The sequence below is a fragment of the Strigops habroptila genome, chromosome 1 (genome assembly GCF_004027225.2).
Source record: "Strigops habroptila isolate Jane chromosome 1, bStrHab1.2.pri, whole genome shotgun sequence".
Lineage (NCBI taxonomy): Eukaryota > Metazoa > Chordata > Aves > Psittaciformes > Psittacidae > Strigops > Strigops habroptila.
The window spans coordinates 99,845,279-99,858,105 of NC_044277.2; the positions used below are offsets into that span (position 1 = coordinate 99,845,279).

Genomic DNA, 12,827 nt, shown 5'->3' on the forward strand with positions numbered 1-12,827 from the left:
GACTCTGTTCTAGCACCTCTATCATTAGCAGAAATGACTTTTAAATTCAAAATACTTTGATTGCTAGTAAGAGTTGGTGTTGGTTTTAACAATTTCCTGAACTTTTCATTTAAGAAATCATTAAAAAAAGTAGCAATTTTACTGGTAATTATAGAAAATACGATCGCGAGTCTCTGAGATATGATGTATGTAAAACTCATGCTATTTTTGCAGTCCCTTCAGATTCACATGGCAAAAAAGTAGGGTAAGATACACTAAGGTTAAGAAAGAGAGAGTCTCGGTTAGGTTTGTTAACTTGCCATTTATTCACCATTGTCACCACTCTTGCCTGGGAGGTTATAAATAAACCTACCATTGATCTGATGCCTTTGGAAAAGAATTTCTGTCCAGTGTGTGACGCTGATAAGTTAGCAGCTGCCTGTTCCTGGATCTCCACATCACATTTATCCCTTGGCTTTGGGATGGACCCTTGAGGAGCAGTTCTGACACACGCGGTCATTGCAGCCTGTCCCCCACACCACCAAACACATGTGTCTTATGTTTTTTATCCCCCTGCTGTTGCTGGACTGTCCCAGCGAATCCCTAAAACGATGCCCTTTCTCCTCTCTCCTGCAGGAAACTTAATCTCCCCGGTAAATGACACCCAGAGCTATTTTGGAGCTGGACTGCAGAGGGAAAGCAAAGCACGTCAGCAATTTGGCTGGAGGAGGACAACCCAGAGGAGGGGTCGGGAGGGGGGTGGCACAGCCTAACCCTGGGCAGCAAAGCCACTGCTGGGGGACTCGGGGGGACCTTCTGCTGCACGTCACTGCCGTCGCTGGGGTTTCTGTTTTATTTTACTGGAGGGGTAAGGGGGGGAACCAAACCCAACATGGTATCCCCATGTCCTCTGTTCCCCTTTTCCCCCTTCCCCCTTCTGTCATCTCAGTAGGAATCGGCTTTTCCTTACCCTGCCCAGAGCTTTGTTTCTCCTCAGGCTCACACAAGACTCCAGGTAAGACCTAAGCCTTCAGCTAAAGAGAAGTGGACTTGGGGATGCTGATGTCCAGCAGAAAGTGGAGACTGTTGTTTGTAGTTGAGGGAGGGGTGAGGTTATTTCTATGTCAAGCTGGAGCATGTCTTGCTTTATGAAACATATTTGAAGATGGAGCTGAAAACACAGCCGCCTTCTGGTCTGAACTGAATGTGGATTGCTTTGCTTAATTACTTCTGGATGTGTTACTAAAAGAGCAAAGATCAGCCTTCAGAGGAGAGGAGAAAAGAGAGGAAAATCCAGATTAAAGCTGGATTAAAGCATTTTGTCCCCAAATTGGATTTAGCAGTGTGCATGGAGAGCCTGGAAAAAGCATGGTTCCTGGGGAGAGGTGGCAGCAGGGAGTGTTTTAAGAAGTTTTGTTTCCAGGACATAATCTTAGTGTTGCTTTTCTCTTCCTCAAGGGCGTTTTTAACTCTGAGCTCCTCTCCAGTGTCAATACTGATTCACACTGCAACCCCCTCTCCTGCTCCTCGCATTTCTGCAAATGGCTCTGACGAGAGATGGAGAGAGATGGAGCTCAACAGCTGAGGCTATTTTCAGCCCTACAGCTCAATGGGGTGGAGTGGCTGTAATGACAATGACGTCCACTTGTTAAAATACAAGGGCTTAGGTTGGAGCCTGGCTGCTAATTGTCACCAAGGGAATTCTTTGTCCCTATGGAAGTTGTGATCCCGCAACTCCCTCGCGTAGGAAATCACGTGTGCTAAAACTACGGGCAGTGTTTCTAGCTTAGTATAAATGAGCTTATATTTCTGTGAATGCAAAGAATTGGAGAGTTGGGATGACTTGGTTCAGTGCTGGTAGGAGTCTGTTTTGTTTGTGCAAGGGAGAGAAAGGTATATGTGCTTGTGCATGTGTGTGCATGGGGAGGAAACACGAGTGCAGCTGGAGCATAGTGCTGCCGGCTTCAGATATGTAAAGGTCTAGCCTTCTAAACCATGAGGCCAATATAGTAAAGTAAATCGGTGTGAAATCACTATTTCACCGAATGTTTAAAGCTGTCAGTACTTGCAGCCGGGATTCTACCATAGCTGCTTCTCTCCAGGGGCTGTTCATAAAGCAAAATCCAGTTGGGTGAAATTTATGATTAAATTGCTATAATTCACATACATAGTTTCTGTCCCCAGGGTACCAAACCCAGAATTTTTGTCTTTCCCCTCCATTTGTCTCCTGACTTCTCACCTCCATTGAGCTGGAATGAGCATCACTGTATGCCTGAGACCTCCCTTGTGCTCTAGCCTTTCTCTACACAGTGTCAGAGCAGCCTGGGTGCCTTTAGTCTCAGAAAGATAAAAGATGCTGCTGTGGAGTCTTGAGGGGCTGATCCAAGCAGTATTAGCCCTCTGGAAGTTTCTGGGTTGTTCTGTAGCTCTATCAAGGCAAGAATCCAAAGTGAAGCCATTATGCTACAGCAATAACCAAGTAGAAAGTCCCTTCCTTGCATGGAGCTTCTTCCTGTGAAGACAGGTTGTTCAGCCTGGAGAAGAGAAGGCTCCAGGGAGATCTTAGAGCAGCTTCCAGTGCCTGAAGGGGCCGACAACAAAGTTGAAGAGGGGCTTTTGACAAGGGCAGGTAGGGACAGGACAAGTGGGAATAGCTTTAAACTGACAGAGGGGAGATTTAGATGGGATCTGAGGAAGTTCTTCCCTGTGAGGGTGCTGAGGCCCTGGCACAGGTTGCCCAGAGAAGCTGTGGCTGCCCCATCCCTGCCAGTGTTCAAGGCCAGGTTGGACGGGGCTTGGAGCAACTTGGTCTAGTGGAAGGTGTCCCTACCCATGGCAGGGGGTTGGAACTGGATGAGCTATAAGGTTCCTTCCAACCTAAACCATTCTGTGATGACTGAAGCTATTGATGTGTTGATGGAAAGTAATTGCTGGCCATATGGTCAAAAGAGGAATAAGCTTTATAAGCAGTAAGTCTTTCTCTATATCAAAGAGCAGAGATAATATGTGCTTTACCATATAAATCATCTAAGTGGCTTCAGTCCCCCATGTTTTACTTTAAGTGTATGCTTACTTTTGTGGCTGGAAGGTGATCTGACTGCATTGCCTGGTAGTGTGCACAAACCATGCGATTTGTTCTATTTTCTTGTTGGATTTTTCTAATGGTTTAATTCTTTTGTTAGCTTGCAGTGATTGGAAATATTCAGGTTATTGATAAAGGACTAATACCAGGAGCATGAGGTGATGCAGGTCCCTTCCTAGAGAGTCGGTGTGTGTTTAGCCCTACCCTGAAGGTCAGGAATGATTGTCTTGGCTTTATCTTGGCCATCTAGTTGTTGAGGGCTTCTCACCAAGTTTAACACCATGTTACCCACAGACCTGCTGTGAAATTTCCCTTAACATTCCTGGCAGACTTTGACCTACTGTGGAGGCAAGAGGTGACAGAATGCAAACGAGCTTTACTCTGAATTGAGTTAGAAGCTTATTGCAATAGGCTTAGTTTATCACAGGTACTCTGTATCCAACATCTACAGAGCATGGAGACTGATTCTCCAAACCGCCATGGAAAGCTCTTGCATCTGCTCATCCAATGACCTTTGAACATGCCAGAATCTGTTGTCCCTCACAGAAGGCGAATTCAGACTAGCCCAAGCTAAGCTCCAAGTGCAGCTCCTTGGTGACAGATACCGTTCCTGCTCTGATGAAACGGGCATCAGATAAATTCTGCCATCTCGTATTAGTGCATTGGCACAAATCTCTACTTACACCTGATATAGAGACGTAATGGGCATGCAGCACTGGATGTGCTGGTGTGCATTTCACCCTGAAAGCATGCCGTCTGTTGTAACGGCTTGTAGGCATCCATCAGGGCCCATCTGATGTCACTAAGCTTGCAGCTGACACCAAATACTTGTGCTATTTCAAAGTTGTCCATTCCCTGGGAGGTTGTTAGAAGTAATAGGGCAGCAAGGTTACTGCTGTTTTCCTTTAAACATCAGAGGAAATCCACACTTCCCATTTGATGACCCATCAACTTCCCTTCCCACCCACAGATTCCATTTCCTGATGTTTTTATATGGAACAATACATGCAGATATGTCATGTAAACTACAGCAATACCAGCACTGCCTTGATTTTTATCTGGAGCTCCTATTTTAGTGATGTTCTTTGAAAGCTCAGGAGTCAGAGGTGGGAGGTTGCCTGTGAACCTTGCCTTTTCCATCAAGAGGAGTTCAAGGCTTAGAGGCTGGTATTGCAGAGAAAGTCCAGGAAACATGAACTCTAAAGGCAAGACAAAGACCCAAATCAACAGTTTGCTACTTGGGCAAAGAAACGGTAAAAGAGGATTGAGAAAATGAACAAGCAGGCATGTGATAGGTCTTAATGTGGTGTTGAGAGAACATACGTGGTCCTGATTTTGGACTTTCGTGGTCTCTTAGGTTTAAATGCCGGGCCTCACCTGCACTTTACATCCTCAAAATCTGATTATGCCAGTGTACTACCTATGGCCACATATGTCTTGGGAATATGTTGAGATGGATTCCATGGTGCTCTTTGCCCAGAGTCATGGTGGACAGGATTCCCTTTCTAACCACTGAATTGAAAGGCTTGGACAGAGAATAACCTGCCACCTGCTCTCACGCCAAAGAGCATCATCATAGGCTGCTGGCTGCTTGGGGGGCAACATACCATGATGTGAGACCTCTGTCTTCTAAGAAGCTGTTGAAGGCTTTCCAGATGCAGCTCAGTGTTGATGAAGCAACATGAAACCAACCCATCAGTCAGCACAGCACAATGAATCACAGGAGGTCAAGACAGTGATGGCATCGCCATCAGGACCCTCCATCTCTTGGTGGATCTCCTGATAAGCACCATCTCCAGCAGGAACTGGAGTCATCTGTGTTGTTCTCACTGCAAGGCACTTGCTTACGTGTCTGCAGAGAAGCAGGTGTGGGGCGGAGACTGAAAATGGTGAGGACAGGAGTGGGTAGGAAGCCTTGGCTGCATGGCTATGTGCTGGTTCCAGGGCAGTGATTTGATGTATGTGCATTATCTGACAGGTCTGTACACTTGTGCCTCTTTCCCCCAAACATAAACCAGTGAAAATCTGAATGAATAAAGACGTAAGTAAAATTACAAGTGCCGCTACTTTGCCTTCGGTGTGCTCAGAAATACCCAGATGGGAATGTGATCTCTGCTGCAAATGATTAATCACAGAGGGATTACAAGGAGAAATATGACACTGGTAAATGCCTGAGATTAATTGGAAAGGGCATTTGTACTGACTAGGTTTATTCATGTTTTGTTGTCAGTCCTATCACTTCCAAGGGAGCTGTCCTGGCCCTTGCAGGGAGATGCTATTTTTTAAAACACTTGAATGTACACATAGAGAATCTGAATTATTGTGTTTACTAAACTGGTTAACAAGTTACACTGCAGAAATATTAAATCTCATCCTTTCAGTATTTCCACAAGGCTATCGTCTTCCTCTTCCTCCTCAATCTATTTGCCAGTCTAATGCGATGCATTTTATGCCATTTAGACTTATAAAATGTAGTTTATCTAGTGCAGCCTGTCTAAAGTGCTTGATCTGTCCAAGCGTTAGTTACTTATTGTGGCTTCATCCTTGCCACAGGTTAGGATTTCTTGCCTGTTACTGGATTTTATGCTCTTAACAAGGTTTTTGATAAGGCAAGGTTTTTACTCTTCTTTTTCAGGGAGGGACTGAAGATATGAGAGTTTGGGTGACTTTCTCATAATTATCAAAGCAAGCTAGTGGCACAGCAAGGAGTAAACCCTGTTGTGCTTTCCTACCATGTTAGAAACGAATCTAAAATAATACTGATGAGCACGCACTGTTTTTACTGATCCCTGGATTTTCTTCTGGCATCCCAGACATTCATAGACTTACAGACTCATAGAATCAACTAGATTAGAAAAGACCTTTCAGATCATCAAGTCCAACCATTACCCCAGGACTATCAAGTCCACCACTAAACCATGTTACCAAGACCCTCATCTGCACATGTTTTGAACGCTTCCAGGGACAGTGCTTCCACCACTTGCCTGGGAAGCCTGATTCATAATGATGTAAGAACCACTGAGCGTGAGGGCATGTGGTGAAAGCTGGTAGAGAGCAGGGCGTGATATAGATCACAGCACAGGATGTGGGTGCCTCACCTTGCACTGGAAGTCTGTGGACACAATGGCTTGTACCTGACAGAGAAGTGAGTTGCAAACACCAGGGGAGTGTTTGGAAGCAGTGGGAGAGGGAGGCTGAACCTTGAGGCTATGGCCACTGGAAAGAAGCGTGTTGGATGGATTTACTGCACTAGTATGGTTCGGGAGCAAAAGCAACAGGCACCTGATGCAGCAGCTTTCCTCTGTTTTAACTGTTCTTGATTACCAGAGATATCACTGAGCAGCTGGGGCTTGTTTGGGCACTGTTTATTGTAGGAGGGCAGGGGAAGAGGATGCGCAGTTGCTTTAGGAAGCGAGCAGCATTCCTGCTCTCACCCTTGCAAAAGCCAGGCTTTGAGAGCACCCACCACACTCCCACAGAGCAGAGCTCTCCTCCAGGCATGGATTTGTCTGCTTGGGAGCAGGTGAGGAAAACATCAGGCAGGTGGTTTGAGGGAAGCCTCTGTTTGCTGAGAGGTCACCAGTTAGCTCCCAAGCAGGCACCTCCTGTGTTTGCAGTCATCTCTGTGCTCCAGGCACTTCATTGTGTTGTGCAGAGCCCACTTTGAAGGAGAACTTGATTTTTTGCTCTTCTAGACGCTATGGATTTGAAGGTGGAAATGAGTCAGAGTGACACATCTGTCAGAAACTATTTGGGATCTGGGAAGGAGGAGACATGGTAATGTCTTCTGAAGATGGATGAAAGCTCTTTGATGACACAGTGCAGGCTGAAATTCAAGCAAATGGCTGAGAAAGATTAGGACATGAGCTCTGAGTTTGTGTTTTGATTGTTAATTCTTAGTTAATGTAGTGAATGTTACTGCTGGATTCTTCAGAGTTGAACTTGAACCCCAGCATCCCCCTCTGAACATTGAAATGGTCCTTCCCCAGTTTAGCAGAAGACTCTGATTGTCAATTGACATCAGTGGAAATTTCCACTGACTTCTATGTACTTTGGCTCAAGCCCAAGGCTTGTATTTGTGTCTTCTAACCATTCATGCAGCTTCTCTGCTTGCAGTTTTGCAAGTGTTTATGGAAAATACATTTTAAAGCTCAAGTGAGGACAGAGGCTGAAGGTAGTAAGAACATAGTTGTTGAGGTAGTTGAGGATTGAGGCTATATTTGAGAAAAAATAGTTCTGAATATTCCGTGCAACTAGTACTGAAGGTGACCACTGTATAGAAAGTCAGTTGGTCTTAGCGCTAGTTGACTCCAAGCGCATTCTTTGCACTCTTAGTGTGTAAAAAGAATAATTTTTCCCCATTACTTTCCCTCTGCCCTCAGGGGGAAATATAAGCTTTCTAAAGATTTTTGGTGGAATAAAAGTTTTGTATGTTCTGTGGAGGGGGAGAGACAAGAAAGGGTAGGATGTAGTGTATTTTTCCTGTTATATATAGAAAGAAGACTATGTTTGGTTTTGCCTTAAATCTGTGGCCCAAATTAAGCTTGAAGGTTAACTCAGCTATAATATCAGTCAAAAACTGTAATCTGTTAAACCATCAAAATTGTAATCTGTTATTAATTTTCTTGAATGATTTGTCATATACTCCAGCGAGTACATAATCGTATACACACTGTGCACATAATTATTTGCGACACCATCCTGGTCTTGATATGAAGAATAAATGAGAGGGAGCCAAGACACAGGGAAAATAACTGATTTTCCCAAGGTCAGGCAGCAGGTCAATCCAACCCTCCCTGATGCCATCAGTGATTTGCACCTTAAAGTTAATGCACTGCAATGGGAGCTGGAGGATGGTAAACATAATGGAACTTCTTCTCAGATGGTGACTCAAGACATGAAAGCAGGATTTTGGCTGCTCCTGCTGATTTCTGCTGGAGGTGGGGGGAGACTGTGAGAGCATCTGCCATTGGGTGAGAGAGTGGGTGGATTTGTGGCCGGTGAGGAAGCCAAACTGCTGTAGGATTAAGCAGGATATTTCTGTCACGGTCACTGGTTATTATTTCCTTTCCGAGTTACAACATGCAGTACCTTGGGTGTTTTGCTTTGTCTGGCATTTTGAAGGTGAAAAAGCACAGATGTGAGAGCAACACTGCAATCTCCCTGAGTGGAGACCATTCATACAGCTCAGACAGGAGCTGCATGAGCTTGCTAAAACAGGAGTGCCCAGCATCACAGGGCCAAAGAGATATAATTGCTTGGAGAGAAATGATGCACTCAAGTCTTCTTCAAGGACTTCCAGAGAGACTTGGAGCTGGGAAGCTTGCTTTCCTTACAGAGCACTATCATCAGGTCTAATCCTGCTCCCAGGGAGAGGCAGCTGGTGCATGGTTACTGGTGTTAATGGGGTCGAGACGAGGTCTTTAGCTGTGCTATACTTATCAAAGTAAATTCTAGCCAATTCACGGAAAAGGTCTTCTCGAAGGATTAGGAGCAGATTCACTCCAGCAGAAGGGAAAGTACATTCAGGAGTCCATATAAGGAGTAGGGAGGAAGCAAAAAAAGTTTGTGTCCTATGTGGACTTTCAGGGGACCCTGAAGGTGGTGAGCTCTGTTGTATTGCTCTCCAGCTGCATGGGGACGGGTTGGTTCTGTGAACATGGCTGCAAGGATTAGTGCCACTGATTGCTTCTGACTTACTCAGAATACAACAGTACCAGAATTGTTCTGAGATTTAGTTTTGAACACTGCTGAAGACTCATCCCCTTGGCTGGTCCATATCATCAAACAGCTGCAGGCTGGTGCATAACACCTCTGAGAGCAGCTGAGAATAAGCAGGTGATGAGACATCATTCCTGTAAGCCCTAAGCCACGTGAGGTCTTTTTGGAGAAGGCTAGTATTGTCTGGATTGCTACATGCATTCCCTGTGGTGGTTTCTTTACATGGCTTTGCACTCCTATGAACATGATGCATGTGCACCAAGCCATACTTGTCCATAAACGCCCATCCCCACCACAGCTGTGTCAGGCCCTACAATGTCTGGATGAGGCTGTCTATAAGCCATAAATACTCATTGGCTACCATTGCTATCAAAGTAGCTGCATCTCAGTGGTTGTGTTGAATAGAAGCTGGGGATAAAGAGAAATATCCTCAATAATGTGACAGACATACCTGTGTGTCCTCCTAAAGGCTGGCCCCTACAGCAGAGGGATTTACTGCAAGGTCTGTGTGAACATGGTTCAGAGAACAAGACATAGGGATGGGCGATGACCAGAGAGGGTGAGAGATGGGGCATTACTGTAGAAGCAGAACCAAAAAAAAAAAAAAAAAAAAAAAAAAAAAAATGGCAAGGAGAAAGACAAAAATTTAACAGAGCAGGGGCAATGAGATAGAAAAAGAGAGATGAAAATAAAGAGATGAGCATGACGGAGGAGATAGATATATCTTGATGGGGAGACACATCTCTCAGAATTGAATGTCCGTTTCTTTCTCTACGGCTACAGAACCAGCCCATATGTTATACAGCATTAGTGTAGGTCACTTCCTTAGTGCCAAAGCTGAAAGGGATCTTTGTGTTCTTTCTATGTGAACTGCCCGAAGACTTGTATTTTACCCAATGGCTTTCATGGGGAAGTGAGTGACTTTCTTCATCAGCAGTTTATTGAGCTCAAATCTAAGGAATCTGCAAGACCTAAAATGTTCCAAGGCCTAATGAGAAGGAAAATGAAACCATGACTGTTGTAGGTGAGAAGCATCCTGATCATAGAAACACAGAATGGTTTGGGTTGGAAGGGACCTTAAAGATCATCCAACCTGATACCATGGAAGTACAGCAGTTCATTGCCTGCACCATCTAATCTGCTTTCTCTTGGTATTTTTCTTTCTCACTCTTTAGGAAGGAAACCAGGATGGATTACAGCTCATTCAGTGGAGTTCCCCGATTCTTGACCCGGCCTAAGGCGTTTATAGTGTCTGTGGGGAAGGATGCCACCTTGAGCTGCCAGATCATTGGAAACCCCATCCCAGCTGTGAGCTGGGAAAAGGATAAACTTCCAGTTCAGTCTGGGGGAAGGTTTAAAACCACAGAAGATGGGGATCTGTATCAGCTAACCATCTATGATCTGAGCCTGGAGGACAGTGGCCAATACATCTGCCGGGCCAAAAACACCATCGGTGAAGCTTTTGCAGCTGTCAGCATCAAAGTTGGAGAAGAGACCACAGTAACGGAGTCAGCCCCATACTTCATCCAGAAACCCTCCTCCATCAAAGTAACGCTGGGAGAAGACGCCATGTTCAAATGTAAAATCCAGGGCAGTCCTCCCCTCTACGTGAACTGGGAGAAGGATGGGAAACACGTGCGGAACCGGGCTGATGCTGGGCGCTTCCAGATTGAGTCTGCTGGGGAGTCAAACGCTCTTACTATCCAATGTGCCCGGCTGGGGGACAGCGGCACTTATACCTGCAGGGCAGAGAATCCCATCGGCTCTGCCAGCGCATCAGCCGCGCTGGTGGTGGAAAAGCAGGGCTCTTCCAACCCAGGCAGCAGCAGCCACTTTGATACCAGCTGCGGCAAGACGACATCCTTGTTGTCTCACTTGCAAAAGAGGCGGGAGGAGATCAGGAAGATGGACACCTCCCACGGGACTCTTGATTCAGTGTCTGCTCAGTCTTACTCCATGACAGAAGGGTTGTCTAGCATTGGCTACAGCCTCTCCCGGGATTACGAGAGGGCGGCTGGACTCACCGCCAAAGGGGCCCGCAATGCGCCTTTTGGGTCGCTGACACGCGTGTGCAGTGTGACGGAGGGCAAGCACGCCAAGCTGAGCTGCTACGTGACAGGTGAACCCAAGCCAGAGATTGTGTGGAAGAAGGACAATGAGGTCATTTTGGAAGGGCGGCGGCATGTCATCTATGAGGATGATCAGGAGAGCTTTGTGCTGAAGATCCTCTTCTGCAAGCAGGTAGACAATGGGCTGTACACCTGCACAGCATCCAACCTGGCAGGCCAGACATACAGCTCTGTGCTTGTCACCGTCAAAGGTAAGTGCTTACATTTATCGCTGGGGGGGACAAGCCTGCAAGGGGACAGCCCTTGGGGTGGGAGCATGAACAAAACTTCTGCCACCAAACTGCTGCAAAGGAGGGTGGGTTAGACATGAATAAAACCTTCCAGCTGTAAACGGGGTTAAGCACTGGAATAGATGATCTAGGGAGAGTCGCATCACTAGGGGGGCTTAGGAAGGGCACTGAACAGGCACCAGTCATAGAATCATAGCATCACAGACTGGTTTGGGTTGGAAGGGACCTTAAAGCTCATCCAGTTCCAACCCCCTGCCACGGGCAGGAACACCTTCCACCAGACCAGGTTGCTCCAAGCCCCGTCCAGCCTGGCCTTGAACATTGCCAGGGATGGGGCAGCCACAGCTTCTCTGGGCAACCTGTGCCAGGGCCTCACCATCCTCACAGTCAGGGACGGATGTTGTAGAACTAGCTGGTTGTGGGGCAGCTAGGATGAGCCAGATCTCTAGAGCTCCCATCCATCCTGTTTTTATAGTAATCTAAGAGGCCTGTTACCATCCTCTGGATCAGCAACTGCTAAAGCCCCATTTACCCTCCAGACTTTAATCACATCTGGGTTTATATTCACGACAGGACTTAGTTAAACTGTCACACACGTGCTGTTTAAGCAGTAGTAGAGGAAACTCCTCCCTGCAAGCTGAGTGTGTCATGCTGCCTCGGATCCCTTGGGGGATGTATTCCTATTCCAACTCTAGTTACAGTCCATCTCAGTTTTCCTGTACAGTGACCCACCAGCAGCCTTGTTCTTGCCAGGTTCTTCTGAGTTTTCTCAGTTTGTGTTGCTGGATAGCCTGTAGTCCTTGTATGCTCCCAGAACTCTACCAGGTCCAGGATGCCTCTGTTTGCTGTGGTCAGTGGCGAAGAACTTGCCTTCAGAAGGTCCCTCAGTGCTGGTGGAGGTCAGACCAAGTTCTTCAGAATAGTGACAAAAAATGTGACACACTTTCTCACAAAGGAACCTCTAAATTTTCAAGCTGCTCTCCCATTTGGCAAGTTTAGAGTTTGCAACCCGAGCACCACCTGTAAATTAACTCTCAGATGCAAAAAGCTTTGCCACTTGAGTGGAAAGTAGTTGGTTTTGACTGGCAGCAAAGTAAATTAGAAATCCAAATGAGTAGGAATGGTCTGAGTTTCATACCCATCTTTAAGACTCTTAGCTTTAATGTGGTTTTCTGGTTTCCCTTTTCTGGACCTCTCTTTCACACTCACCATCTTTCCCGTCAGTTACTCAGTGCCCGTGTCCATCAGTGACACCTGATCTGTGGAACTCACTGACACTCATCCCACTCATTGCTATCCCTTGGAGGTGCTGAGTGACGTTGAGAAGGGCACTTGTCCTCTTCCATAAAGCTGTGACTACCTCATGAGTCGGGACTCGGAGCTGAAGACTGAGCCTGGCCCTTTGGTGGATATTCACTTTGAGGATGGCTCAGGCTCTGTTACTTGCCCAGCACCTGTCTTGCAGAGACAAGCCCCCTCCCCTCTGCCCATGTTTATCTGATTATTCTCCATGGATGCAACCTGTTCCAAAGGAGATGGGGAAAGCATGCGAGACAGCAAGTCTGGGAGTGAGCACCATGGGAAAAGGTTATTGATCAATGTCCATTGTCAGGATATGCCTGTGAGTCAGAGGTCTTAAATGGAAATGTTTATGGTTTGTTTCTTTGCTACACTGTACCATGTTTG

At 46.2% G+C, this 12,827-nt stretch overlaps 1 protein-coding gene across 1 annotated transcript in view; it reads left to right on the plus strand.

Moving 5' to 3' along the window:
- Nucleotides 1-938: 938 nt before the first annotated feature.
- The window catches only part of OBSCN (obscurin, cytoskeletal calmodulin and titin-interacting RhoGEF), a 183,000-nt gene continuing 171,111 nt past the window's right edge, over nt 939-12,827 (plus strand). Inside the window, 2 exon segments of the mRNA XM_030482854.1 lie at nt 939-994; nt 9,958-11,102. Coding sequence (XP_030338714.1) covers nt 9,971-11,102 — 1,132 coding nt within the window. The 5' untranslated portion in view covers nt 939-994; nt 9,958-9,970.